General features: G+C 41.8%; 1 protein-coding gene and 1 long non-coding RNA gene across 5 annotated transcripts; one reads left to right on the forward strand and one right to left on the reverse strand.

The window, feature by feature from the left end:
* On the forward strand, positions 1-5,839 carry LOC310658543. Its single transcript, XR_014502362.1, has 3 exons — positions 1-61; positions 1,097-1,285; positions 5,237-5,839. It is a non-coding gene; the product is annotated as an uncharacterized lncRNA (long non-coding RNA).
* Positions 2,025-26,908, reverse strand: LOC310658518 (sodium-coupled monocarboxylate transporter 1-like). Of its 4 annotated transcripts, none has more exons than XM_083400543.1 (16): positions 26,585-26,908; positions 24,403-24,566; positions 22,736-22,801; positions 21,298-21,349; positions 20,572-20,639; positions 18,696-18,850; positions 17,165-17,305; positions 15,126-15,255; positions 13,818-13,906; positions 11,654-11,763; positions 10,952-11,019; positions 8,162-8,248; positions 6,826-7,001; positions 5,846-5,952; positions 4,395-4,480; positions 2,025-2,417 (listed from the first exon to the last, which is right to left on the reverse strand). In XM_083400543.1, exons 1-16 carry the CDS (start codon positions 26,634-26,636, stop codon positions 2,055-2,057), a joined length of 1,914 nt encoding a protein of 637 aa, XP_083256669.1. In that variant the 5' UTR covers positions 26,637-26,908; the 3' UTR covers positions 2,025-2,054. The 4 variants fall into 4 exon arrangements, with proteins under 4 accessions (XP_083256669.1, XP_083256670.1, XP_083256668.1 ...); XM_083400544.1 differs by lacking the exon at positions 26,585-26,908 and adding an exon at positions 26,031-26,064; XM_083400542.1 differs by lacking the exon at positions 26,585-26,908 and having other exon boundaries at positions 11,654-11,748; positions 24,403-25,564.
* Positions 26,909-27,349: the final 441 nt, after the last annotated feature.

Consider the following 27,349-nt stretch of genomic DNA (forward strand, 5'->3'; position numbering starts at 1 on the left):
GGCCTGCTTGAGAATTAAGATCGTCGAAGACCTTCCTCTTGGTGCAGTTTCAAGATATTTGGTGAGTGAGCGCAAGTTACAGGAGCCTTGCAGTGCTGCCATGGTTCTGGAATACTCTCCCAGTCAAAATCTTCCTGGTTTTTCTCTTGCAGAGAAAATCAGTGGGAAGTGTACAGGGGCAACCATGTAAAATGCAACCTTGCAGGTCACATGACCCTATAGGAATCTGTAAGATATAGTGCCACCAATAGGGTTTCCTCTGAGGATCTAAGTCAGGCATAGGCAAACTCGGCCCTCCAGATGTTTTGGGACTAAAACTCCCATCATCCCTAGCTAACAGGACCCGTGGTCAGGGATGATGGGAGTTGTAGTCCCAAAACATCTGGAGGGGCGAGTTTGCCTATGCCTGATCTTAGTGGTTTCAGCAGTCATTTATATGGGGGACTATATTTCAAGGAAACAAGCTGTGGACACCCTGAAGTGGAGGAGTGGGAGGCTTGTTAGTAACAGTGTAGTCATTATTGAGCGATACTTGGCCTCTGCTCCCAAGAACCCAGTGCTGCCCAGACTCAGGATTGTTCAAGAGCTGTCTGACTAGTGAGGGAGAGCTGTGGAGATGGAGTGGCTGACTTCTGCTAGCTACAAAGGCCTGGGAGACACTCGGCTCTGGTACTGCCTGAATTGCTTCAGCTTTGAAAGCAAATCAGGGAGCCTAGAAGCATCAGAAAAGATGTCAAAATAGATTACGCCAACAAAGGTGATGTTGAAAGTCATGTGTACAATGCATAGTTTAGGCAATGCAATCCCATCCAGATTATAATTGGATGCCCCTCTGGAGATGAATCCACTAACCAAGTTTTAATTTGATTAAAACAGCCAAAATAGTTGTATAATGTCAACTGGTCTCATAAATTTACCAGCTGCATGTTTGGGAGTATTGGCAGGGCTATACTAGGCTGTAAGAAAAAGCAAGGCTGCCAAGGAAGGATACCTTCCTTCATGTAATCCATTCTGGAATTTGCTTTGAAGCTGATCCAGAAAGGTAAAGAAACTGGGCTTTGAGTCCACTAGTTTGTTTCATTTCCTCTTATTACAGTGCTCGGTTCCACTTCCTACTGAAATCATTCTTGCCGATATTCAACACAGAGGTTACCCGAGCCTCCAGTCACAGAGATGGCTTTAGGAGCACCCCAAGCTATGTACCTGTTTCTTTAAAGAGTCTGTGATTGTCTCCAAAATTGGTACACTCACTGGTTCCCAGTCCTGGAAACTGCTCAACTGCAAGGTATCAATGTTATCAGTATCTATTTTGTTCGTCCACAACTGCACCAAGGCACCAGCTGAAAAAGTCATTGCCTCTGCCGATTCCAGTAAAACAGAGAAATGAAGCTGGACATCAGATGGCAGGGACAGGCGCACAATGCCCTCTGTATGCTAATGACCCTGCCCAGCAGCAATCAATAGACAAATATAAAACAGTGAACTACATCCCTAGCTCTCTATTTCTTATCTTAGTTCCCTGAGATAAGTACCTTCTTAATAGTATTAGTGCACTCCTAAGCTTGTTTTCCTAGGAATACGTTCCATTAGGTTCAATGGGGCTTCCTAATAAGCAAGTGTGTTTAGTTTTGCAGTCAAGTGTCCAAGCATTATATAGTAAAAATAAGATATGAAGCCCTTCCTAATAGCTGATCTCTTTCTTTTTCCTTAGAGGTTTCATGGAGCCTAAGTGTGATTTTTGCAACCAGTTCAAATCGTGGTTTTTTAGGGGCAGGGGTCCAACTGCTATTTGTCAGGGCCAAACAAGACATTACATGGGAAACATGGTGGTTAAGACTGTGAGACTAATTTTGATTCACAGTTTTTACTGAATTGTTGCTTTGCCACATGCTCACGTTCACACAAAAAATAAGCAAGTTTGCTTGAACTTTGGTTACCAAACTGACTGTTTCAACATTGATTTACTGGGAGGGGGACCCAGAGTTTCCATTTTTAATTAGAATTAATAAAACCAAACACAGCTGGACTTTGTACTGCATGCTCATTTTTATTTTTCACTTGAGATGCTTTTGAGGTAGGCCGCTCTTCCCTTTCAAAAGTTGGTTGCTCTTCCCTTCCAAAAGTAGGCCGCTCTTCCCTTTCAAAATTTGGTTGCTCTTCCCTTTCAAAAGTAGGTTGCTCTTCGGTTCCAAAAGTAGATTGCTCTTCGCTTCCAAAAATTGGGTGCTCTTCGGTTCCAAAAGTAGATTGCTCTTCCCTTCCAAAAGTTGGGTGCTCTTCCTCCCTTCCGAAAGTAGGATGCTCTTTCTTTTTCTGTTATCTTCCAAAGGTAGATCTTCTACAGCACCAGTTGTAGACGGTAATTGGCCACAAGCCACTGGCTGCACTGTTGGACGAAGCCTATTGGACAGCTGTACCTATAATTGAAACAGTCAGAATTTCATATATATAAGAAAATTCTAGTTCTCTTGCAAAGTCCAGTGCCAACTACGCTTAAGAGCACTAGTTTCAATGGGATTAGGTGTAAAAGCTGTGGTTGAAATGCATGATCCTGCTCCAGTAAATGCAGTGTGTGTGAAAATAAGAAGAGCCTGCTGGATTGGGCCTGCTTTCACAACAGCCAATCAGATGCTTATGGAAAGCACACAAGCATGATTTCGGTGAAATAGCATTATCCCCTCCTGCCATTTCCAGCAGATGGTATTCAGAACGATAACCTCAAACTGTGGAGGTAGAACATGTACATCAGGATTAGTAGACACTGGTGGCCTTATCCATGAAATTGTATGGATCCTCTCTTAAATCCACTGAGGTTGGTAGTTATCACTGCCTCTTATGGGAGAGAATTCTATAGTTTATGCTGAATGAAGAAAACCTTTCTTTGCTCTATCCTGAATCTTTAAACATTCAGCTTAATTGAGGCCAATGAAGTTCTAGTGTTATGAGAGAAGAAACTTTTTTTTATACAACTTTATCATGTCACCTCTTATTTGCCTTTTCTCTAACACCCCCCCCCCCATCCTGCAACCTTTAGTCACAGGGGAGGCACTCCACTTTCCTTGATCATTTCAGTTGCCCCTTTTCTGAAGCTCCTCCAACTCTACAATATCCTTTGACGTGAGGCAACCACAACTGTACACATTATTCCAAATGCAGTTGCACCATAGATTGATATACTGGCATTATGATTTGGGCAGTTTCATTTTCTTTTCTAATGCTCCCTAGCATGGAATTTGCCTTTTTCACAGCTGCTTCACATTGGTTCAACTTCTTCATTGAGCTATTACCTCAAGGTCTCATTCTTGGGCAACTGGAGACCAAAGTTTGGGGAACACTGCTCTAGACCATTTATGAACAAGTTAAAAAACAGGTCCCAACACAAGTCCTTAGAGGATTCTGCTTTCTACATCCCTCCATTGGAATAACTGTCCATTTATGCCTACTTTCTGCTTCCTGTTACTTGAACCAGTTTCTGATTTACAAGAGGATCTCTTCTTATTCCACAATGGCTAAATTTACTGAGAAATCTCTGGTTGGATTACTTTCTGAACTAGATCTTGCACATGTTCAAAACCCTTACACCCTACACATTTGACACCTGCTGTTGAATCCTATGTACCCAGGCCTTGGAGAAGGGCAAGGAAGTCCCACCAAGGGTGATGAGGTGACAGGAAGATCTTTAGTTGGAACTGGTATACTCCACAAGGAACCTTTGTGCTCCTAGTGCATGCATGCTTGCATAGAATGTCTGAGATTAGGTTGTGAATTTAATTAAGCATACAGCATAGTTAAGATGGATAGACCCTGGGGTTGTCCACACTTCTGCTGGTCCCATGCTTTCTAGGCACTGGTGCTTTTCCCTGGAAAACCTCTTTGGCAACAAATGGCAATTAATGGAAAATCTGACTGCCATCCACTCTGCTTCAGCACTAAATTGCAGGTTTTCTGTTATGTACTGAGTTGAAAAGGATCCAGACTGCAGCAGTCTGATTGGTCGTAGAACAATAGGATCCAAAATGCAGCAGTCTGAATGGTCCTAGAACAATAGGATTCAGAATGCAGCAGTCTGATTGGTCCTAGAACAATGCAGCAGTATGATTGGTTGGCAGGAACCACCCAATCATGCTCCAGATAGAAGTGAATCCACAACCTGATTGGCTTACAGTAGAATTCTGGAATTAGCCAATCATGGGCAGCCCATTGTGTAAATAATGTATATAAAGCAGATACTTTGAGGGGACTTTCATTCATTCCTCCTCACCACTATGAGCTGAATAAAGAGCATGAAATCACTTTGGGACTCTGAATATATTTCATTTTCCTTGGAGAAGTGGCAAAGCAAGGATAAGCTATCTGCCTATGAAATACATATGAGAACTTAAAACCTTACTTACCCATTTATTTTTCCAATACCTGAAGTTGGCCATTATGTCCTCTTTGCCATACATAAGTTTGCTTTCCACATGTTGGTCTAATCCCCCTAGAAGATAGTTTATTAACAACACGATCTCTCAATACTTTTTATTAAGACTAGTGCAGTTCAGGTACTGATATAACCTGATCATGTACACTCCTAGCCCAGGTGTGGGGAACCTTTGGTCCTCCAGACATTGATGAATTTTAGCATCCTTCAGCCTGAGTAAGCACGGCCAAGGATGATGGGCGTTGTTGGCAAAGTGGCAGCAGCGCAGGTGGCTTCCCAGCCACTCACCCAGAATGTATTGCCCCAAGGAAAGACCTTCACCCTAGTCCTTTCTCAGGACACAGGGAGGAAGGTAGCTGGCTGATGGTTCTGTATCAGCAAAAAGAAAAGAGGCAGAGGGGATGAGGTAATAGAGAGAAAATGCTATTCCTAGGCTGCTGATGAAACAAGAGGGCAGGGATGTGGCAGATTCTACTTTGGGCTGACTCTGCATCACCACCTGCTGCCGAAGGTGCAGGAGATTGGGTGCTGAGTTCCCAGCTGCTTTGAGCAGATCTGGCTCCACAGTGTTCGAAAGAGCAATCTGTGACCAATTTTGATACTGCTCTCTCAGGGAATAAGGTTAGGGATGCAGCTACCACAAAGCTCTTGGTGTGGCGTCTCTCAGTGGAGCACACACACATGCAAAGAGAGCACAGTGGTCTGCTTCTAAAATGCTTTCCCAATCCTAGTCTTTCTCAGGAACCAGAAGAGGGAGAAAATGGCTGGTGAGAGAGGCCGAGAAAGGTTTGTTCATTTTGTTTTCCTCTTCAGAGAAACAAGATCTGAGGAGAGAAAGAAAAGAGGCATTCCTCCCTCCCCCAGAGATAAAGATCTGAGCAGAGACGTAGGAGGACAGAAGAAAATGGCTGCAGAATTAATAGAGACAATGAGAAAGAAAGGTACAGGCCTGAGTAGAAGAATGCGGAGGACAGCAGTGTTCAAGTAGTCTGCTTCCAAGTGGAGGCGGGAAACAAACTGAGGCCTCAGCTGAGCACTTTCTTTGAAGATACAGAGTTCCCTGCCTCTTAGTGATAGGGCACACTAAACTCACATAGAGACCTCCAACACCCAAGAGAGAATGCTTGGATGCACCCACTAATGTGGATGGCCATCTGGGACCTCTAGATTCTGCATATAATTAGTTGTGCACGACTACACGTCTTCCAGGGCCAATCATTTCTATAGAAAAGGGCCGATACAAATTGAGCACATATCGTTTGTTAGTATGGACATAGCTGCTCAATGAAGACCTACATTTATAGGGGGAAATGATAGACAGACTAAGGAAGCATGTGTTATACCTCAAATACATATAGCAACAAATCAGAAAGAACTGAAGACACAAATTTTGATGCTTATGTCAAAACCAGAAAAAGGTACCTGTTACTAAACTCATAATTGATCCCACAGTAAATGTGATCAAAGTTCCTAATGGGTTGAAGTATAGATATGACAGTGAGAACCACCAGTAATCTTTTTTGTTAGGTCTGGAATTAAACAAATAAAAGATTTAATATTAATTTCACAGAATTATGCAATAATACTATCCACAAACACACTGAGAGGAATTCAACATTGTGCTAAGATTATTGTTCTGATGGTGTTTCCTGCTTGGCAGGGGGTTGGACTCGATGGCCCTTGTGGTCTCTTCCAACTCTATGATTCTATGATTCTGCCAGGGCAAGCATTTTGGCTTGCCAGCTGGAATGGTCTCCCTTTCCTGCCCCCATGTGCTGTTCCAGGGGCTCTCCCAATTGTCCCCCTGAGCTAGTTTGTACAATGCAGGTAGAGGAGAGGGGGGAAAGCCCACAGCTCAAGCCAGTGTCGTTGCGCAGGGTGTCCACTGTTGGGCCTCATTAGTTGAATCCTACCCACTATAATTTAAACTGCTAAAGGCTGTACAAACCTCCGGAGAGTAAGTCCCATTGAATTCAATAGGACTTGGTTCTGAGCAGACATACACAGAATTGCAGTTGGTATGCAATCCTAAAGACATAGGGAGGATTATGAAATAGTTTTCTGTTCTGTGGGTAGGTAACCAACAAACCTCTTTGATGTTGGCATACAGATCGCTGTATTAATGATACTTTGTTTACTTTTTAAGAAACTGAATGATAAGTAAAGCATCCATCATTAAAGTTACCAGATTTGCCTTACTGTATATATTCCAATATATATAGGAGCACGTACACAATAATGTTTGTGCCAAAAAGAATCCTAAGAGGACCAACAATAACATAGTAAAGGTCAATAAAAAAATGAAGTTAAAAGAATGTACGAAAACATACTATACTATAAAAAAGCCAAACAATATGAAACATTCAATCGTATCAAATTTGTCACTGACTTCTTGTACATACCTTGCAGAAGTTGTAGGATGGAGAGTAGTAGTTAACTGTGTAGTATTGTATTTTGTACAGTTTCTAACTGAAAGGGGCAATGGCAATGTTCTGTGTGGAGGGGCAGGGTGCCTCCGAGACCCAAATCCAATCCACAAAACAATAATAAACCCACAAAGTAGACCTGAAAATGCACCCTAAGAAACAAAGTTACACACAATGAAAGCTAAACAATAACAATAGAGAAAAATCATGTAAAAACCAAAAGGCCCTGGGTCCAGTTCTTTAAAGGAAATTAATGCCACCTACCCAATATTAAACGAGTCTTATAGGCTACTTTTAGGGCACCATTTTTTAAAAGTCCTTGCCCTCAACCCAGCGCTCTGTTGCAGTTTGCCATTTGTTACAATGGAGAAAGCAGACCCACAAGCAACTGCAGAGAAATTCTGTGTGCCTATTTCTGTGTATATGGGAATCTGCATCAGGAAGCCTAACTGTAACTTAGTGAAGAAGCTGAAGCTAAGATAGCAACATCATATTGAAAATAAATTCTAATAACCAAAGTTAATAGACCACAAGGCATTTGCTTTTCTCCAAACATTTTTTTCCTGGAGAACTCTTTTCAAGAATAACTAAGAGTTCAAACTGGCTTATTTTTCAAGTTCCCAGTTGTAGAATGCACTCTACTTTTATACTGAAATTAAAGTACTGTTGGTAACAAGTGCTTCCAGAACATGTGTTTTCACTTGGGCTTATTTGCGTTACTTCAACCTGGGATCTACACTGCAGTTTTTAAAATTGATCGTAAAGGCCTTTAAGATGTAATAACTAAAGGACTGCTCCTTGTGCAGAGTTATCAGTACAGTTTATTTGAAGTTTTCTACAATGGAAAATGTTTTTTAATTAAATTCAGTGTATCACTTTGCCTTTTATATTTCAGGGTGGTTGAGATATAACCAAACCATTGTAGTCAGGACTCTAGGCTAAAGCTTTCCCCTTCCCTAATGTATATGTGGTTTCTGCCTCCTTATCCTAGAAGAAGGGAGCCATAGTTTGCTGCTTCCAATGAAATGGCGAATTATGGATTGCATCCAACCAGGGCAAATGGCAGGGCAGGACCACACACAAGGCGTTGAGAGAAAGTGGGTGAGTGCTGGGCTCCCAATTGCTTGTTGACAGAATGCTAAACCATGGCATAGCATTAAGTCTTGTCTGAACAAAGAGTCTGTTTCACTCTGTGTGTGAAGATGCTTGGTAATGACACAAGGAACTGTTTGAAATACTAAAATATGAAAGGTGATCACCACTCCATACCCCGCTCCATTTAGGGAGAGTAGGATGAAAAACAAGTACTTACTTTAGAATTTGCGAAAGGCATGAGGATGCCCAAAGAAAATATCCCCAAAAGAGGGCCACCAACGATTCCAAAAAGACTGAATGCAGCCTGAGGAAAGGAGGAAAAATAACAAACTCTGGTAAGTACAGGAGACATTACTTACTGTTTTTCTCCAGAATAGAAATTTACCTAAATAAAAATACCCATTTTCTGCTAGGGATGCAGGAGGAAATTTTTCAAGGTAAAATGTAGCAACACTTGTATATGGCAGGCCGAAACACTTCAAGAGTACTTACTGAGGGAGAATCCTCTGAACAAACTGAGGCCAATAAAATGTTTCATAAATGTGTGAACATACACCAATATTGTTGGATGGATTTAACCAGAGAGAAGCAGCCCTCAAATGATATTGTGGCAGATGTCCCATGTTGCACTATATTCAGTGCCCTGTTAACCATTACCATAGCTCCGTGAACCTAATGAGAAAGAATAATGGTGCATCACCCCAATCTCTAAGCGGTGCAAGATTCCAGAGGTTATAGGTATATACTCAGGCTTTGGTTTCCTTGGAATGAGGGGCAGTGGAACCTGTACTGTCGTTATGATGTGGTTTATTTCCAAATATACACAACCTGTGCCTACAACGGAGGGGCTCATAGCATTTTCATCCCAGAAGGTCTGGCTTCTCTCATAGCCACAGCCTTGGATTCAAACAGAAATCAAGTATGGCTCTCACTCTTTGCTTCCAGCTCTCACACACCACTCTGCCTACTGTCATTCTCACTACCAGCCAGGTGAGGCCCATTTGGCCTTTGGCACAAAGCAGCCTCCTTTCCTATACTAAAGACCCACACATAAGGACCTTACCAAGGAGCTAGCCTGCCTACTTCAACAACGAAATCCCCCAGACTCTCAGCAAAACATTTTAATGTAAATTCCATTCTAGAAAGGAGACTTTCTAGTGTCTGCTTCATTTCTTGAAACCCAGGTTGATCCAGATCACACTGAAACAAGGGCAAAACAATATCCCCTGGAGGGTGTGCCACTAAACCAAAAAGATTATTGTGAACACCACTAGAGCATCTATGGGAGATCTGAAGGGTGAGGCATGATTGGTCCTTGTCAAGGATGGACCTGGTTTGGTGTGGGAAAAGTTGGACCCACTGAGTAATTGAGAATAATTTCCTAAGATCTTAATTGGGTATATTGGTGGGCATACTGTTATCCCTGGTAATTGCATTGGCAACCCCCAATGGTGTTCATCTCTACAGCAACTACAGGAATGGCTCCTATGCCTGCACATCTTGTGACCCTTGTAATATAGTTTATGAGGTGAATGGTAATGATTCAAGTTGCTTCAATCCCTTTGGGGTAGGTCCATGAGCATCATATACCTTTACCTTCCTTTGCCATCAGGGATCTCAACCCTGGCACAAATTAAAGGAAGTCTTTGCTTCCTGTCGGAATGGGCAGTGATGGTGGGGGACCTTCAGAGAATCTCCTACCCTAGAGCCTTTCCCCCCTCCAAATTGTACTTTTGAGCCATCCAAGTGGTAGCAAAGACTTATCTCTGAGTCACTTCAAGTACAATGGGGCATGTCCTGCAAAGGTGGGTTAGCTGCCCCTTCTTCCCATCTGCCTGGCAGCACTACATGTTTGTGTTGCATGTTTTGTTTTATGTAGTGGGACGAGGACAACCTGATCCAATTAAAGATCAGGAGTGCTCTGATGGTGTTTCCTGATTGGCAGGGGGTTGGACTCAATGGCCCTTGTGGTCTATTCCAACTCTATGATTCTATGATTCTATTCTATGATCTGTGCACCTCTCTCACCACTCCCACAGCATAGAATCAGAAAGGACCAAGAATACATTTCAATCTGAAATAATAACTTCTTAGGGAGGTAAACTAGCACCCTGCTATCTAGACAGATTGCTGGTAAACTGGGGAAAAGTCAGTAGTTTCACGGCCTTTCTCCAAACTAAATGGGAGCAGATATACTGAAGGATATTGAAAGCATCCCTGCCTCCCTCAGGTTATATGTGATTTTTGCTTTGGGTGGGAATCATTGCAGGACAAAGGGAAGTGCAATGGTTTTGTTTCAAATTGAATCGGTATCAATTATATATGTTTAAAAGCTTGTTTTAGGTCTGTTTGAACAAGTGGAATGGCATCCCACTCCATTCTAACAAACTTCATGCACTGGTGAATAAAAACCCCAATGGTATTAACTGCATCCCTACCACAGCAAGTACTTAAAAACACACACCAATAGACAGTACAGTATAAGAATACCAGGGACAATCTATTTGAGCATGGGAAAAAGAGTCAATCAAATTTCTTGGTATACTGTATTTAAATTGATTACTTTTTCAATGACAGTTTCACTCAACATAGCCAGGTTAAATATTCAATTCCCAAGCCCACATAACTACTAAAGCAAACTAGGGATGGTCTCCTTTCACTCTGCTTTAGAGCTCACCTGACTGCAGAGGGTCTTGTCGGCAAATTGGGGCAGTCCAAGCAATTTGCGACTTTCTAGGAGAGGAATTGCTCCTTCCCTTTTCTTCCCTTTCATTTACTTTTTGAAAACCAGTAACTCTGCTGGTACCTTTGGCAGCTCAGGACGAGAGCTTCTGTCACCACCATTCTTCCTTCCCAGAGTGCCTTTGGGAAGATGGATGATGGCAGTCACTGAAGCTGCCAGCAGAGCACTAAATTATGAAAATTAACCTTTTGGAAGTGCACACAACAATCCAGCAACTTATTTTAAGAAGGTTGAGACTTAAAATAGCAGTAAAATGACACCTACCTGTAAAAAACTAGACATAACAGATGCCACTCCAGCCATGGAAAGGCACACTGAACCATACAGCACCTCTAGTTGGATAAATGTATAAAACGTTTATGGGACAAGTTAATTATGCAACTGACTGAAAAGTTTCTCTGTTTGCCAATTATAAAATCACATGTGGCTATTAGGATTTACTCTGAGGAATGCTCAAACCAATAAACTGCCATTTCCTCCCCCCCCCCCCTTAGCAGAGGATTAATATGAAACTAATTTTCCAAGAGCCTTAAATGCTAGATATTAGTTTAAACATAATACAATTAGCACATGAAACTTCTGTTACACCCTATTTGCATGGCTAAAAAAAGCTTACTATGCATGTTTAGCTGAGTATCATTTATGACTAGAGTAAGAAACTCCCTTGTGCAACATTTTCCTAATAAATCTGTAATTGCCATGTTACTCTTGGCCTAAATTCAGTTATGGCCTAAAGCCAGAATGGTTCAGCAACTAGAGATGGACTTGGATCTGGGACACCTAGCTCAAATCCCAGCTCTGCCAGAGGAAAATGGTGGCCTCCCAGTTGTTGTTGGACCCACACCTGTTCTAACCTTACCCCATACCTTTTCTAGTAGAACTCAGTTATATTTTATTATTAGCAGAGGAAGAGGATACAGGGTTGTTGTTGTTTTTTAAGATAGAAGATGTCACATGTAAACTTACTAGTTCCAACGGAAATCCATGCCAAGCTTGTTTCAGAGACTTTGAAATTAGGTTTAATAAGATCTTCTACAGTTACAACAGCTAACGCATTGATGCTGGAAGACATTGTACTAAAGAGTGTAAAATTAAAATATTTTGCATCTTTACTGACAATTATTTAAAATATTTAAATAGTTCAAAAATATTAAAAACTGAATCAAGGGAATTAAACTACTTTGAGGAGCTGCAGAAACAGAGTTTTAATACAGATGACCAACTCACAAAGCAGTAAGGGGTTTTCACCACAAATTTGTTTAGTCATTTATAAGAATAAGAATAGATTATTTATACCCCTAGCCCCTAGGTTTCCCTAGCCACTCTGGGCAGCTCCCAACAGATTAAAACATCAAATATTTAAAAAAATTCCTAAACAGTTCAGATGTCTTCTAAAAGTCAGATAGTTGTTTATCTCCTTGACATCTGATGGGAGGGCGTTCCGCAGGGCGGGCCCACCACCAAGAAGGCCCTCTGCCTGGTTCCCTGTAACCTCACATCTTGCAGTGAGGGAACCACCAGAAGGCTGGACCTCAGTGTGTTGACAAAACCATGGTGAGATTCTACCCCCTTCTACCACGATTCTAATGCTAGTTAAAAGTTTAGAGTTGGTAAGTGGAATGACTTTCCTACATTAAGCACTTGGTAAATTTATCATCTGTATTAGCATTCCATGGAAAATGACATCAAGTGTGGAAAACATTTTTGCCAAGCTATAGAGCTGGTATCTCCACTGTAGTGCCACTGGCACCACAGCTCCTATGAGGTTATACCAAGTTCCCCACTCAATGTTGGAACTTATAATAAGTTGGAACTCATATTTTCTTTTTAAATTTAAGACTGGGCCCGCATTTCCGACATAATACGCAGTTGTGTTTCAAGGCTAATTTGCCTATCACTGTACACATCAGCACTATGAGATGTGTACTGAAGTTACCCACTGTACCAGAGGGCGGAGTGATGTCTTCACCTGATGGAATTGCCTGGTTACTATCCCCACCCTGTCTCCAAAATTCCAGGTGAAAAGGAAGCCTTCTCAGATGTACACACTTAGGATTCAACACAGCTTGAATAAGGACACAGTGCTTAAGTTACATTGAGGCTTGAGAGAAAACATACCAAAATACAGTATTTCACCAGAAACCACAGAATCGCTCTGGTTCCTGGGTAATGCCCCCAGTTTTAAAAAATAAATGGTGGGGGTACACTGGATCAGAATAAATGTTAACAGGCCCAGCATGCACTTGTTCTCAAAGTTAGCGGCACATGGGGAAGGGAAAGTTTAAGGCATCCTTGCAAGTGTAAATTCCTAAATGTCAGCTTCCGCAACATAGCAATTAGCATTTAAAGCACAGAGTCCCTATGCTTCCAATGGGAGTTTTTTCCTAATGCTAACTGCTGAACCAAAAGGGCAATTTTTATGGACTTTAAGTCTGTAGGGGTTTAAATCTCCTTCTTTCACATCCTATTACCCTTGATAATATCAGCATGCTCCCCATGTTTTAACATCATACAGTTTCTAATAATGTTAACAACGCCTGTGGTGTTAACTAGCCTTTGAAGCATTCCTAGCATCCTGCTGATTTCCCTTCTTTTCTTGTGAAACATTATGGTTGTGATAAATCAGAGTAACCTATCATGAAGCTTCCGCATGATACAACAACAGATGATTGAGGGCCAAAATGTGCATTATATTATGTTAATGTATGGTTTGGTGTTGCATTTTATTTATCTATTTATTTCATTAAATTTATACTCCACTTGATTGTTTAAAAAACCAACAACCTCAAAGCAGTTTACAAAGAAGATAAAACAATAGCAATATAAAAAAATGCAACAATAATTTAAACTTTCAAGAAGTTAAAATAGCAATAGATTCAAAACAGATTAAAACTCACTTCAACATCTATGCATTTTTAACTCTTAAGTAGTAGCTTTAACTTCTAATTTTGCCTGTGCCACTCACAGCGGTAATTTAATGTTAAAAAAATAGTGACTGCAAAAATACACCATGTGCTTAACATAGCTTGTCATTTGTCCCAAGAGTCACAGTTTTAGCATAAAAAGATGGGCTAGAACTAATCAGTTACTTTCCAGAATCTAGATCTAGGATGGCAATTTGCAAATTTACCTTAATGTTCCACTGAAGGTCCCAGCCACAAAAAGTCCTGGAAGTCCCGGAAAGTCTCCCAAAATATCCATCACAAGATATGGCATGATCTAAAAAAAATCCCCCCAAAATTGAGGTTTTAATTTTTTGCTGTCCTTTAAATATATAACCTGTGTCTGAATAATATAACTTTAAACATTTTAGTCATGTCATACTATGTTCCATTTAAACTGTAGCTCTCCAACGGAGGCCGTGGCTGTGAAGAGAAATATGCTTTGATCTTCTGATGTGTGAGGCATCTTGGCATATTGGGTACTCGCTACAGCTGGCATGCACAGGGCTTGGTGCCCAGTGCTTATGTCATGAGGGAGCTTATGTTGGGATGTGGAGTGTGAGCTTGTGGGTGGAGATGCCTTGGGACTGGAAAATCTCTGTGGGGCTGGCCTACAGACGTGAGTATTGACTTGATTTCTTTGTGGGCCGAGAAGCCCATTTTCCAAGGGGTGTCATCATCCACAGCTGAAAGAAGTGAGGAAGAGATAAAGAGCAGGTGAGCAGCTGCCACCTATGCCAAACAGGCATGTAAAGAATCTGAAACATCCTGGCCAGAGCCACAAAAAGGAAAAATGTGCAAGAGAACCTCCAGGTTGCAGACAAAAGCTGCAAACCTATGACTCTCCTAAACTGCTCCACTACTTCAACAGAGGGCAGGGGAAAGCTAAATGTTCATGTTAACTCTGGCTGTTGCACTGAATCTAATGAGTTTGACTCTAAAGACATCAGCAGATGCCTTTTGTGCCAATTTTTAAATACCTGCTGAAAACTTTTCCATTCTGCAATTAAGCATGTGTCCTTCCACAATGGTTAATTGAGATCAGTTTTTAACTGTTTTGAACTTTTATGGTTTTATTGTATTTGTTTTTATTGCTGTAAACTGTATTTCTTTATGATGCAGCAGTATACAAATACTTTTATAACTAATTAACGTATCATTCCTGCATTGTTATAAGTTCGGATATTATTTAAGTTCAAAATAAAGATTTATTTTCAAATATGTGGCTTCAGTTTATTTTCACACACCACACTTTTTTGTTGCAGAAAAAATAAAATTATACAACTGCATAAATATAAAATTCTTATTTCCTGATTTCATTATATCTGTCCATTATTTCAAGTAAAATAGCACTTTCCTTTATTCCTATTTGTCATAATATGTTAATAATGTTATCTTTCCAAAAGCCCTACTCAAAACTCAAATAGTTCCATGGGAGATACACAGAGAGTAGATCAAATTCATATTTAAGTATTTCACTTAGTAGTAAACTAAACCTGATCTGGTGCTGACACAAAGCCGGCAGTCCATGGGTCACAATCCTTGTATATAGAGTACATTGCAAATCCACATCCAATTGCAAAACACAGAATTAAGCAGATTCCCACAAGAGTTATATACAGAGATCTGTTTAAGAAAAAAATTAGAGAAGAAAGCTAACAAAGCTTTGTTATTGCCAAAATTATTTTAACATAGAGGAGTACTGCCACATTAATGTACAGTGGTGCCTCGCAAGACGAAAAGAATCCGTTCCGGGAGTCTTTTCGTCTTGCGGTTTTTTAGTCTTGCGAAGCAAGCCCATTAACGGAGTAGCGCTATTAGCGCTATTGGCTAAAAAAGGGCTAAAAACGGCTTTATTTTGGGGGGGGGATTAGCGGTTTTGCTGCTAAAATGCTTTTAGCAGCTTAGCGATTCAGAATAAGGGGTTTTGGAGCAAAAAAAAAAATTCGATTTTTTTCGTCATTTTTCGTCTTGTGCAGCAAGCCCATAGGGAAATTCGTCCTGCGAAGCGCCTCTGCAGACGGAAAACCCTTTCGTCTTGCGGGTTTTCCGTCTTGCGAGGCATTCGTCTTGCGGGGCACCACTGTATCAAGGTACTCAGACTCCAAGAGCAGCAGAAGATTGTAAGAACACATATCTAGCTAACATCATGCCTCATAAAAAGCCATCGGATGCAAGGGAAATCCTGTGAATCAATGCAAGGAGTATTTAATTTCAGGGTATACCACCAAGCTTTTGGACAGCTTTGCTGCACAGAGAATAGGTCTACTCATGGCACTCTCTTTCTGATGTGAAAGATGTTTCCTGCATTGGCAACACTACAAATTATTGCTAAGCACAGATCTGGCATTGTTACAGGTGCCACATTCTAGTCATTCCATAGTTCGAATACATCAAACTTTTTTAGTTCCTATACTTTGGAACTCCCTGTCAGGCAGGTGCCTTTGCTGTACTCTCTGGCTCCTGCATATAGCATATTTTAATCTCCGTTGAGTTATTACAAAGTGTATTGTCCTTAACTATCTTATTGATAATTATAATATTTCTAGGGGTTTTACTGCAATCAAGTGGTATATAAATTTGGTCATATAAATAAATAAGCAAAATATTGATATCTAGTGTTAATTTATCATATTAGCAAAATAGAAATTTAGGTAACTTATTTTCACCAACATGCTTTTTTGGTAAATATGCAATGCAAGAAGAAATATGCCCTTTAAAAAGAACAGATTCTCCAAAATGGCAAAGTACTCAGCAATTGCTCCAATTTTGCATTGGTGATCCAATTTTTGAAAATTACCGTATATACTCGAGTATAAGCTGACTTTTTCGGTACATTTTTTTATGCTGAAAAAGCCCCCCTCGGCTTATAATCAAGTGAGGCGGGCGGCAGCGGCGGAGGGCCAACAGCAGCAAAGGCAGAGGAGGAGGAAGGAGCAGCCTGAAAGCAGCCCAAAAGGGCTGCTTGTTCTTCCACCGCCGCTGCCGCCACCACCAGGTTTGTGGTGTGGTGAACCGGCTTATACTCGAGTCAATAAGTTTTCCCAGTTTTTTGTGCTAAAATTAGATGCCTCGGCTTATATTTGGGTCGGCTTATACTCGAGTATATACGGTAGTTTTTATCTACAAATAACATTTCTCTGTGAAGTTAATGCACAAAAATATGTTGCATGGGGAACCCGTTAGTTGAAAGACAGGTCAGCCATCCTTACAGGCAAGAGCATGTCAGCTTCCTACTGCTGCACTTCAGAATATGTGAATTGCAGTAAGAGATATACAGTGGTACCTCTGATTGCGAACAGGATACGTTTTGGAGGCCCATTTGCAACCTGAACAGAACGCAACCCGCGTCTGCACGTGTCGAGATTCGCTGCTTCTGCACATGCGTGTGATGTCATTTTGCGCGTCTGCGCATGCGGCAAAACCCGGAAGTAACCAGTTCTATTACTTCTGGGTCGCTGCAGGACGCAACCTGAAAATGCTCAACCTGAAGCAAACGTAACATGAGGTATGACTGTACAATATGTGGACTTACTTTTTTGCCTCACGTTGCGATCTGCAGGCAAGGTATCGTTGAACTTGACAGTGATTGGTTCCATATACGCTAAGCCAAGTGAAAGTACCACCAACAACTACTGTCCAGAACGTATGCCTTCGCAGAGGGTTTGGGTCAAAGCTAAGAGACAAAATATATGTATTTTAAAAGTATAGGTTTTGACATAAAAATAAATCTGAGGAGTTTAGTGAAAGAAAAGGGGGATTTTAGAACTTTTCAAAAAAGAATCCTCTTCATCCCAGTCTATGCTCTGGGTGACACCCCCAGTACCAAACTATAATTATTATTATTAATTATTATTATTATTTATTATTTATATGCCACCAATCTGACTGGATTACCCCAGCTACTCTGGGCAGCTTCCAACAAATTAAAACACAGTAAGACATCAAACATTAAAAACTATACATGGCTGCCTTCCGATGTCTTCCTAAAGGTGGATGGCAGTATTGTTGGTTAACAGGATATGTCACCCATAGAACATACCACCCTACTGACACTAGGAAATATTTATTCAAGGAGTTTCAGATTGGTAGTAAACTTCCTTTTATCTATGTATGTTTACCTCTCATGCTCACTTTATGTGAAACTATCAACTCATTGAGTTGTAGAACAACTAAGAGCTCATCCAAACTTTCTTTTGCACTGTGCTTTCCAAAAGGAGGTCTGCACTTTTCAGGTCCGAGTGGTTTTTTGTTTTGTCCCAGCACCTTCCCAAGAAACACTTACTGTTTATCACTGAAGTGGAACAAACGGCAATCTGCAGAAAACCCAATTGCCACTTGTTCTAATTCAACAGCAATGCTTTTTTCGGGGGGGGGGGCACAGAGGTACGGATACCCCTAAACATTTGGTGAATCTAAGTTTGGCCTCATTGAGGGGCAGTATTCCAATATGAGTAGGAAACTGAGAGTACCCCTAAACATTTTTTTTGGGGGGGGGAGCACAGTTCAACAGTAAACAGTGCGTTTCCTTGTGGAAAGTGCCAGGACCAGAAGAAGAAGAAGAAGAAGAAGAAGAAGAAGAAGAAGAAGAAGAAGAAGAAGAAGAAGAAGAAGTTGTTCTTGCACATGGACTTGAAAAGTGCAAACCCATTCCTGGAAAGTGAAGTGCAAAAGGAAATCTGGAGAAGCACTGAGTTGACACCCAGCTGCTTGAAGTTTTTTCAGATGAGTTGGTCATTAGTATGATTTTTTTTACTGTACTTGCATATTTTTTATAAAATATTTATATTTTTAATAAATGGAAGTGTCTATAATTTTTTTAATATAAATGAATAAATAAATCATACTTGGAGTAGATCCAATCTAAGTTAGTTAAAGTCCATTGATTTCAATGGTTTTAATCTGAGTATGGCTCAGCCGAATATAACTGCCTATAGTTTATCCATGCTCATGAGATTTTATCAAGGATGCTACTTCTAACATTGTTGACTCACTGAAACCTAAACACCAAAACTTTTAACAATGTCTAAGGTATTACACTGCAGCCTAACCAAAAAGACACTTACTCCCATTTTGTTATTCTTCCTCCATCGACAGCATCATCTATAATAGGACCAATTCCTCCTTTAATAATCAGAGCCCGTATAAGCACTGCCAAAAGCGCACATATCATCAGCGTAAACTGGAAAACATCTGTCCAAACTATTGCTTTTAGGCCACCCTATTTGGAAAGAGCAGATACAGTATGTAGTAAAGTAGTTCTACCTATAGTTCTGTAGAATTGCTCCAATTTTTATGCACCAGTTCCTGTGTCCTTGCTCAGTTAAATAATCACTAATTTTAACAGCACTGACTTTAAATTTAGCTTTAAATTTTAAAGAGAGTTTCTAGCCATAGCAGTGAAGCTGCAGGCAGTCTCCTAGGCCAGAGGTTTTCAACCTTTGAGTCCATGGCTCCCTTGACCAACTACATTATTTCTGCAGCTCCCCTATGGGGAAATGTGCTCCAAGCCTCAGAAGCCCTGTTATGCCACCCCTTGCCTGCAGAGCCAGCATCCGCTCACGCCTTTTCAAACTCTCCCTTGTGGAGAGTTCCCTCAGCCTCCTCTCTTCTCCCCTCTTCTTGGAAGTCATCTGGGCAGCAGCCACCACCGCCCCTGGTCTCTGAGCCGCCCCGTCCCCCACCCCAAAGAGAGGTACCTCCTCATGCTGCACCCCCCGGGGGGGGGGCTGGGAAGAGGATGCCCCCAGCCTTAGTAGCCCAACAGAGACTGGCCAAAGGTGAATGTGAGGCCACCATCTTATTCACCCTGGAAGGCAGCAGTGGGTGCCGCTGGGCCTGCATGGTGGAAAGACTCCCCTTTGGCACTGGATTCTCACCTCCCAGGCAAGCAGGCATTGCACACAGCAAGCACAAGAAAGGCTAACACAGCCCTTGCCTGCCCGGCCGGCCTCCCACTTGTCTGTCCGTTCCCAACAGCAAGGACTGGTGGACTGGGCTTCCTCACCCACTGCTTGCTTACTCCAAGGCTACCTCAGCTCCAGGAAACCAGCATCTCTTAGCCAGTCCCAGAGGCACCATTCGCCTGAGGAGCTTGTAGCCAGGGCTGCTGCAACAAACAGCTGTGCTAGTCTTTGGGAGACAGATTCGTCGCAAGAGGGAATCAGAAGGAAGGAGGGAAGGAAAGAGGGACAGAGGCCAGTGTTGCCCATGGCACCCCTGACCATCCTTCAAGGCACCCCAGGGTGCCATGGCACACTGATTGAAAACCACTGTCTTAGGCCATCTTGCCAAGAATGCCTTGCTCGAGAGGAGTCCCAGTGCTTGTCAGAGAGAGACAGAAAATTTAAGGATGTCATGGATCATTACAGTTGTCTAAAACCAGTATAAGTATAGATAAGCCCACAAAAGTTCATGGGCTCCTACATTTTTTACTAGCCTGCTAAGAGGATGTGATATCAGGCTATGGTCTGAAAGCATTTGAGACCACCTTGCTGAAGCTGAGCAGGCTTGGGTTTGGTCAGTACCAGTGGCGTAGCCTGGGGGGTGCAGGGGGGGCCGGCCGCACCGGGCGCAACATCTGGGGGGGGGGCGCTCGCACTCGCAGCTCTCTGCTCCTACCTGGTTAGGGGGTGCAAATTACTTGCCTTGCCCCAGGTGCTGACAACCCATGCTACGCCACTGGTCAGTACCTGGATGGGATTCTCCCTGGGAATCATATAGATGGCCTCATTGATATGAGCCTCCTAGCAGACCAGTCAACCAACCAACCAACCAACCAATCAATCAACAAGTGTGTTCTAGCGGACAGAGAGATGTAGCAATCACTGGATTAGAATTCCTTGTTATAGTTACCAGGGTTCTATATGCAGTTATTCTTTATTTTTTACCACATAAATCTTAAACAGAACATTTGTTTATTAAAACAAGTTCTTAACATACCACTGTGCAATAGAAAGTACAGATTACTGCTGTTGAAATAATAGACTCCCACAACTGAACTCCTGTAACTGAAAAAGGGGAGAAAGATACATAACACAATTAAATAAAATAATGCAAAGATAACAAAAAATAATGCATATGAAAAATCACCACATTTATGAATTCTAAGCTTGCTATTGACAAGGAATGTAAATACTTATTCAACAGTAAGCAACAGGTATACTTGAGCAATTGCTAAGTAATACTCCAGAATGGAATCAGAATTATAGAGATGGAAGGGAACCCAGAGGTCATATAATCCATCCCTCCACAATGTCGGAATCACAGCAACAGAATCCCAGACAGATGGACACCCAACCTCGGCTTTAAAAAGTCCAATGAAGGAGCATGGTGGTCTGTTCCACTGTTGCACAGTTCTTACCATTACGCACGGGTTGCAATTTGGCGCTTCTGCGCATGTGTGAAGTAACCCGTTCCGGTACTTCCGGGTTTCGGCGGTCCATAACCCCAAAAAATGCAACCTGAAGCGTCTGTAACCCAAGGTATGACTGTATATTGACTTTGGTGTCATACTATTCATACACAGCAGGGCAAACATAATTTCACTCATGTTTTCCGTTTAACACCTACAGAAGTCAGCCTACATCTTGCAATATCACATTAAAGATAACTGGTCAAACTTTTCCTTAATTTTAAAAAATGTGTTTAACAGTATTTCCACATTACCTTTATTCAAGGCGTGTGATGGAGAAAACAGAACAATTCCAGTGTATATTATCTGAGGAGGTGGAACAAATAAACATCCATGTGAAATATATGGTCTTTCTCTGAATCATTTGTCCTATGCCAGCTTACACTGATTTAAATGTAAAATAGCAACTGTTACTAGATCAATTCATTGAAAAGAGTTAAGTAAATTTTAAACTTCACAGACTCTCATTTAGGCAGAACTGAAGCAAATTATAAAGGTAAACTATGAGAGTAGCTGGATAGCAGGAAATGTTTCAAAATGAGGTAAATAATAAACCTAAACACCAGCAGAGTCTAGAATCTCAAAAGGTGAAAACTCTTCTCATGGTTCATCTGCTGGTTCACCTACAAAACTAAATGAGGACCTGGTATTGGTAGTGGCACTGTGATTTTTTTTCTTTTTCAAATGAAAAGCCATTGAAGGAATAAGCCCCTCATATATGACCCACTTAAAGCCCTGCTTTTCCTAGACTTTTTCTAGAATGCCATTTATTTATTCATAAAATGACTGCCATTGCTGCTTGAAGCCAATGGAAAGTAGTCCACCCATTATATCTATGTATTGCTATGTTAACATTTATAGTAAAAAATTGTTGTAACACCATGGTATTAAATTTGGCTCTGTTCAAATGCAAACAAGCAAATCATCAGACATCTCTTAGCATACTAACAACATGCCTGTCATTTCAGCTGCATCAACTAACATGAGACCCAAAAGAGACATCTCATAATTACGTAATGCACTTTTAATGCAGACACTTGAGATTCTTTGCTACAGTATGTATATACATACAGTAAGCAGTGAGCCCCGTAAGCAGTGAGCCTGTGTAGAATACCAATGCGCTTTACCTATTTCTCTTCTAGCAATTATTATCTTTATGCCTATACTACCGTGTAAGCAGCATATTGTATAACTAAATTGTGAAGGGTTTGAAGAAATCTGTATTCTGGTACAATCCTCTACAGCCAAATGGTCCTAACAGATCAGCCCTTGTATTCAGTTTAGGTAAAAAGAGAAACCAAAGTATATTATGGTACACGTAGGATATTAGGACAGAAATGAATGCATTATTCCCTGTGCCACTTCCATCTATTTCTAACAAGAAGGAAACATAACTGAAGTTTGCATCTTCTCTGAAAAATGTGGTCCTTGGGAAAGTGATAAATAGAGAACTAATTTAAATCTAAAGCAAGGCCAAGCAATTTATACCACACTGCATAAAGATGCCAAACAGTAGCCAGATATGGCATTCCAATTGATGAATTATAAGCATTAAGGTCAAAGAAACTAGTCGGGAGTAAGAGCAACTCTGGAAGTGACATTTATATTTAATATTATGTAACTAAACATTATGGTCCAACTATAATTTACAATAGAATAATACAAAAGATCATCATCTTGCACTGTACTTGCCGTTATTATCATAAACATCACTGTTCCAAGCATGCGTATATATTTATTGTATCGAAGCTGCAAGTACTGCAAAAGAGACAAATTATTTTATACAGAACATGCATATTTATATGAATCTACTTAATATGTAGAAATAGTATGGACACCATTCCTTTAAAATGAAATTAAGTACGTATCTCAGAGAATTAGCTGGGTAAATATCAGTTTGTCAATGCAACTTTGTGCGATTACTGAGATGACTCCTCTGTAGCTATTAGAAGCTGTGGGGAATGAGGGCAATTTAGGTCAGGAAAAGGAAATGAGAGGAAAGAAATAAACATCTTCTTTCCAGAGTATCACCTCTCCGTATAAACCTGCTATGTCCAGCTTCCAATTACTTGTTGTTTTTAAGCGGGAGACCCTAATTATAGATCTCCTGAATCATTTTTTGTATGTCTGGGTTTGCTGTTGCCTGATAAGTATGCTTATGTTCTTCTACATATTTTTTCCTGTTTAAATGGCATATATAACTAAGAGAAAAGAAGGGAGAATGCAAGTTGCAGCCTGTTGAAGATTTTCTTCCCCATCCCCACATGAGAGTTTGGAGTGAAAACATTTGAGTATCTCTAGGATGAGGGCTTCAAACAGTTAAATTGTATTCTGCTCGTGCCTGCATGTTGTAGAAGTTAGTGTTGTACTAGAACTGTAGAGACCTGGGTTACTAACCCACTCAGCCATGAAGCTGGCCTAATCCACTTCAGAAGGATTATCTAATACAGGGGTTCCCAAACGGGGGTTCATGGACCACCATTCATATGATCGAAGGCTTGTCTGTAAAAATGGTTACAGATAATGCAGCATCTAGCATAGTGTATTAAAACTGCTATGAAAGACAGACGCAACAAGCGGCAGCAGTACACCCAGATATTTTGCAATTTTCAGGTGGTCCATAGGGACAAAAATTTGGAAACCACTGATCCCAGAAAACCGGAAATAAGGGACTCTACTCAAAGTTCCTTGGAGGAAAAAGTAGGATATAAAGATAGCAAATAAACACAGGAATGAAGTAATAATCATTGTTCTAATATTAATCATTGAATCACTGAATTGTATAGTTTGAATTGTAGAGACCCCCTGCAATGCAGGAATCTCAGCTAGAGCGCTTATATTTCACCATCTGTAATTCTAGTTCCATTTTATTTTTCTTTACTGAGATTTCAAAAGCTTAGAATCAAAGATTTAACCATAATATGCTCTTCCTTTACTTAAATTGTCTTTTTTAACAAACAAACAAATTTCTAAATTATTGGAAATAAAAATCCAACATCATGGAAAAGGAATGTTACCATTAGCGCGTGAAATTTTCCTTAAATATGTAAAAAAAAAAATTAAAAAAAGATAACATATGCATTGGGAGCCATTTGCCTGTACTTATTTACATTACTTCTTCTATCTAATATTCTGATCTGTGTTTTTACATTTTTATCTGTACGCTGCCTTGAGTCCTGGTTTGGGGAAAATGCAGGCAAAATGCAGGCTCAATTGAAAGCTGCTCCTTTCCACCCAGGCCCACAGGTAACATTAATGGGGGGAAATGGGCCACAGCTACAAGAATGCCTCTTGCAGGGAACTAGTAGTCTTCAGCCCTAGGAACAGGTTTGGAAAGGCCATGGCAACCTCCCACCTACCTCATAGGTGCTGCCGATATCCAGCCTGTAGTAAATGGGTAGAAAAACTTCGGCGCTGATCACCACCATGATGCAATAGGCAATACCGATGAGTCCCGCAGTGCTCCCAAAGCGGTAGACCTCAGCCGGGGTCTCCAGCATGGTCAACGCAGACGTGAAGCTAGCTGCGAGGGAGAATGCCACAGGCCAACAATTCAGGCTGTGGCTGCCCATCAAATAGTCACTGTGAGTTTGTTGGGCTTCGCCCATGGCGACAAAGATGCCAATGAACACAGAACCCAACAGCATGGCCGCAAACACCAGCTGGTCGAGATCCGTGAAGCGGTCGGCAGGGTCTAAGTCGTCGAAGCGGGCTGACATGAGGCCCAAATTGAAGGCAGCAAATATAGACAAGAGGAAGACGGAAGGGAGGAAGGGTCTCGCTACCCTGGGAAACAATCGCAAAGGAGGCGCTTCTAGGGCCGCAGAACCTCACGGATGCCACCAGCCGGGTGCAAAGTCTTTGCCCACATGCCCATTGCCCCCTTTGCCCTGCTGTTCTCTCCTCAGTCCTAAAGCTAAGCCTAACTCTGTGTGGAGAGGCTGCGGGTTTTTTGAAGTTCCTTCATCTTTAATTTTAAAAAGAAAAACAGCCTGTCTTAATTTTGAGGGAAATGGAGGTGCTGCAACCCTGAAAACTGTTAGGTATGAAATTATTTTTTTTTGGGGGGGGGGGAGGCCTGTAGAAAACAGAACAGACTCTCAAAGTGGAGAACTTCAGTGGGGAAATGGTGAAGAAGATGTCCCATGAGAAGTGAAGCAGCAACTCAGAAAGCAGCTGCTGCTGACAATGTCTTTGGGGGAAGTGGGGGGGGGGAGGCCTGAATAAACAAGGCTTTGCTACAAACAGAAAGACAGGAGAAATGGGAACCCCAATACTTGGAGAGGTAAAGAAGAATGGCTACAGTTCTAGAGGGAATGAAAAGGGGAACCCCAAAGTCAAATGGGTAAAGGAAAAACAGAGAAGGAGCTCCTTTCCCTAGAGAGGCCAGGAAGGGAGTGGCAGGCAAAATGGCTGCCGGCAATAAAAGCCATGAGTCAGAACCTTTGATTAGGAAGGGAGGGGGATGCAGAGGGGTTTGTTTTCTTAAAGGGATATTCACTAATAAAAGCAAGTACAGTGGTACCTCGGGTTACACACGCTTCAGGTTATATACGCTTCAGGTTACAGACTCCGCTAACCCAGAAATAGTGCTTCGGGTTAAGAACTTTGCTTCAGGATGGGAACACAAATCGTGCCCTGGCGGCGTGGCAGCAGCGGGAGGCCCCATTAGCTAAAGTGGTGCTTCAGGTTAAGAACAGTTTCAGGTTAAGAACAGACCTCCAGAATGAATTAAGTACTTTACTCGAGGTACCACTGTAAGGTAGTTCTCAGAGAGGGGAAAGGGATAGAACTCTCCCATAAACCCGAGTCATCCATTTGTGTTGTAGCAGAACACATAGGTGAGGGGAAAATCCTTGCACCTTTCAACAGAGACAATGAAGATCTTTTTTTTATATTTTTGTATGTTAGGGGAAAATCAAACCCTTTGCTGTTCAGTAAAGTAGCAGAGGAGAGAAATATTCAACATCAGGGATTCTCAAACTACCTGTTTGGAGGAGGAGCATTTTATGTTTGGTTTATCTCGTAGCCAAAAATTATATACAGCAGAATATTGATAGCAGTTATTGATGTATATAGCAAAATTGAATTTAGGAAGTCAAACTGCTGCATTAGCAGCACTGAAGTGATCTTCTATGGTGCACAAGCCTCAGCACTGTGTACGGGGGTCCTGGGCTGCCCAGATGACAAGACCCACACCTCTCAGCCTCGCTAATACAGTCCAAAGGAAAGCAGAGCAGTACGTCTTGCACCAGCTTGGCTGCAGGAATTGCCGAAAGGAAGCGTCTTACGAGCTCCACGCCATGTTTGTGTAGCATTGACTTTTCTTCTCCCAAAGACGACAGTGGAGGTTTAGGATCAAAGCTTTCCTTCATCTAGATGCACTACCTTCCCAGTTTGAAGAGTCCCATCTGCCCCATACTTCCCCCTACAGAACATGCAGAAACCACCTTCTTGACTGTTGGACCAACTATTGGCCTCGTCCACTCAATCCGCCAGAGCCTGTCTTCTCCACTAACTCCCTGAGGGTTGTGCCCTTACCTAGTTTAGCTGGCCAGTCAAAGCTGTTCCTAGGCTGCGGCCGCTGTTGCATGCTGACAGCTTCTAGGAGCCACAGGCGAGAGCTGAATTGGGGGGGGGGGGGAGTGAATTAACTACCCCAGAAGAAGCGTGATGTGTACACCCACTGAGATCCAATGTGAGCTCCGGGTACTGGGACTGCCTGGCTGGCTGGCAAGGGGGCATCACACTCTCCTCCCCTGTCAGGAAACGGATCCCAGCCTGCCTGCAAGATTGGCCAACGGCAGGCAGGTTTGGAGGAAGGATCTGCCTGACAGAGCACAAAGGCTTCCCTCAGATCCACTCCCAGAATATTTAAACCGGCCCGCCTTAGCTCCGGCACCTGGCCTTTTCCCCATTGGATCTCCCACCCACACCTCCTGTTGTGCTGTGTTTTGTGTATTTCTGAGTTTGCTATGGTCACCATATTCAAGTCCGGGAAGGAATTTGTCCACCAGTCAAATTGGCCCCAGTTTGGTGGTTTTGCCTACCTCGCAGCATGGTCCATTCTGCCAAGGCCATCCCTGGGTGGACTTGAACCACCAGCCTTCTGGTTAACTGCCAGACACACTGACCCGTTGTGCCAGAATCTTAACCTATGACACCTGCTAATATGGGCCGCATATATCATTTAGATTAGCTTCAACAAGTCACATTGTTGCCTGGGGTCCCCCAACTAAAGGACATAATATTGGTTAGTTACCAAGAATGCCCCAACCTACTCATTTTTCTTTCTATTTTGAGTTA

This window comes from Podarcis tiliguerta, assembly GCF_965153285.1.
Source record: "Podarcis tiliguerta genome assembly, chromosome: 10".
NCBI classification, from domain to species: domain Eukaryota; kingdom Metazoa; phylum Chordata; class Lepidosauria; order Squamata; family Lacertidae; genus Podarcis; species Podarcis tiliguerta.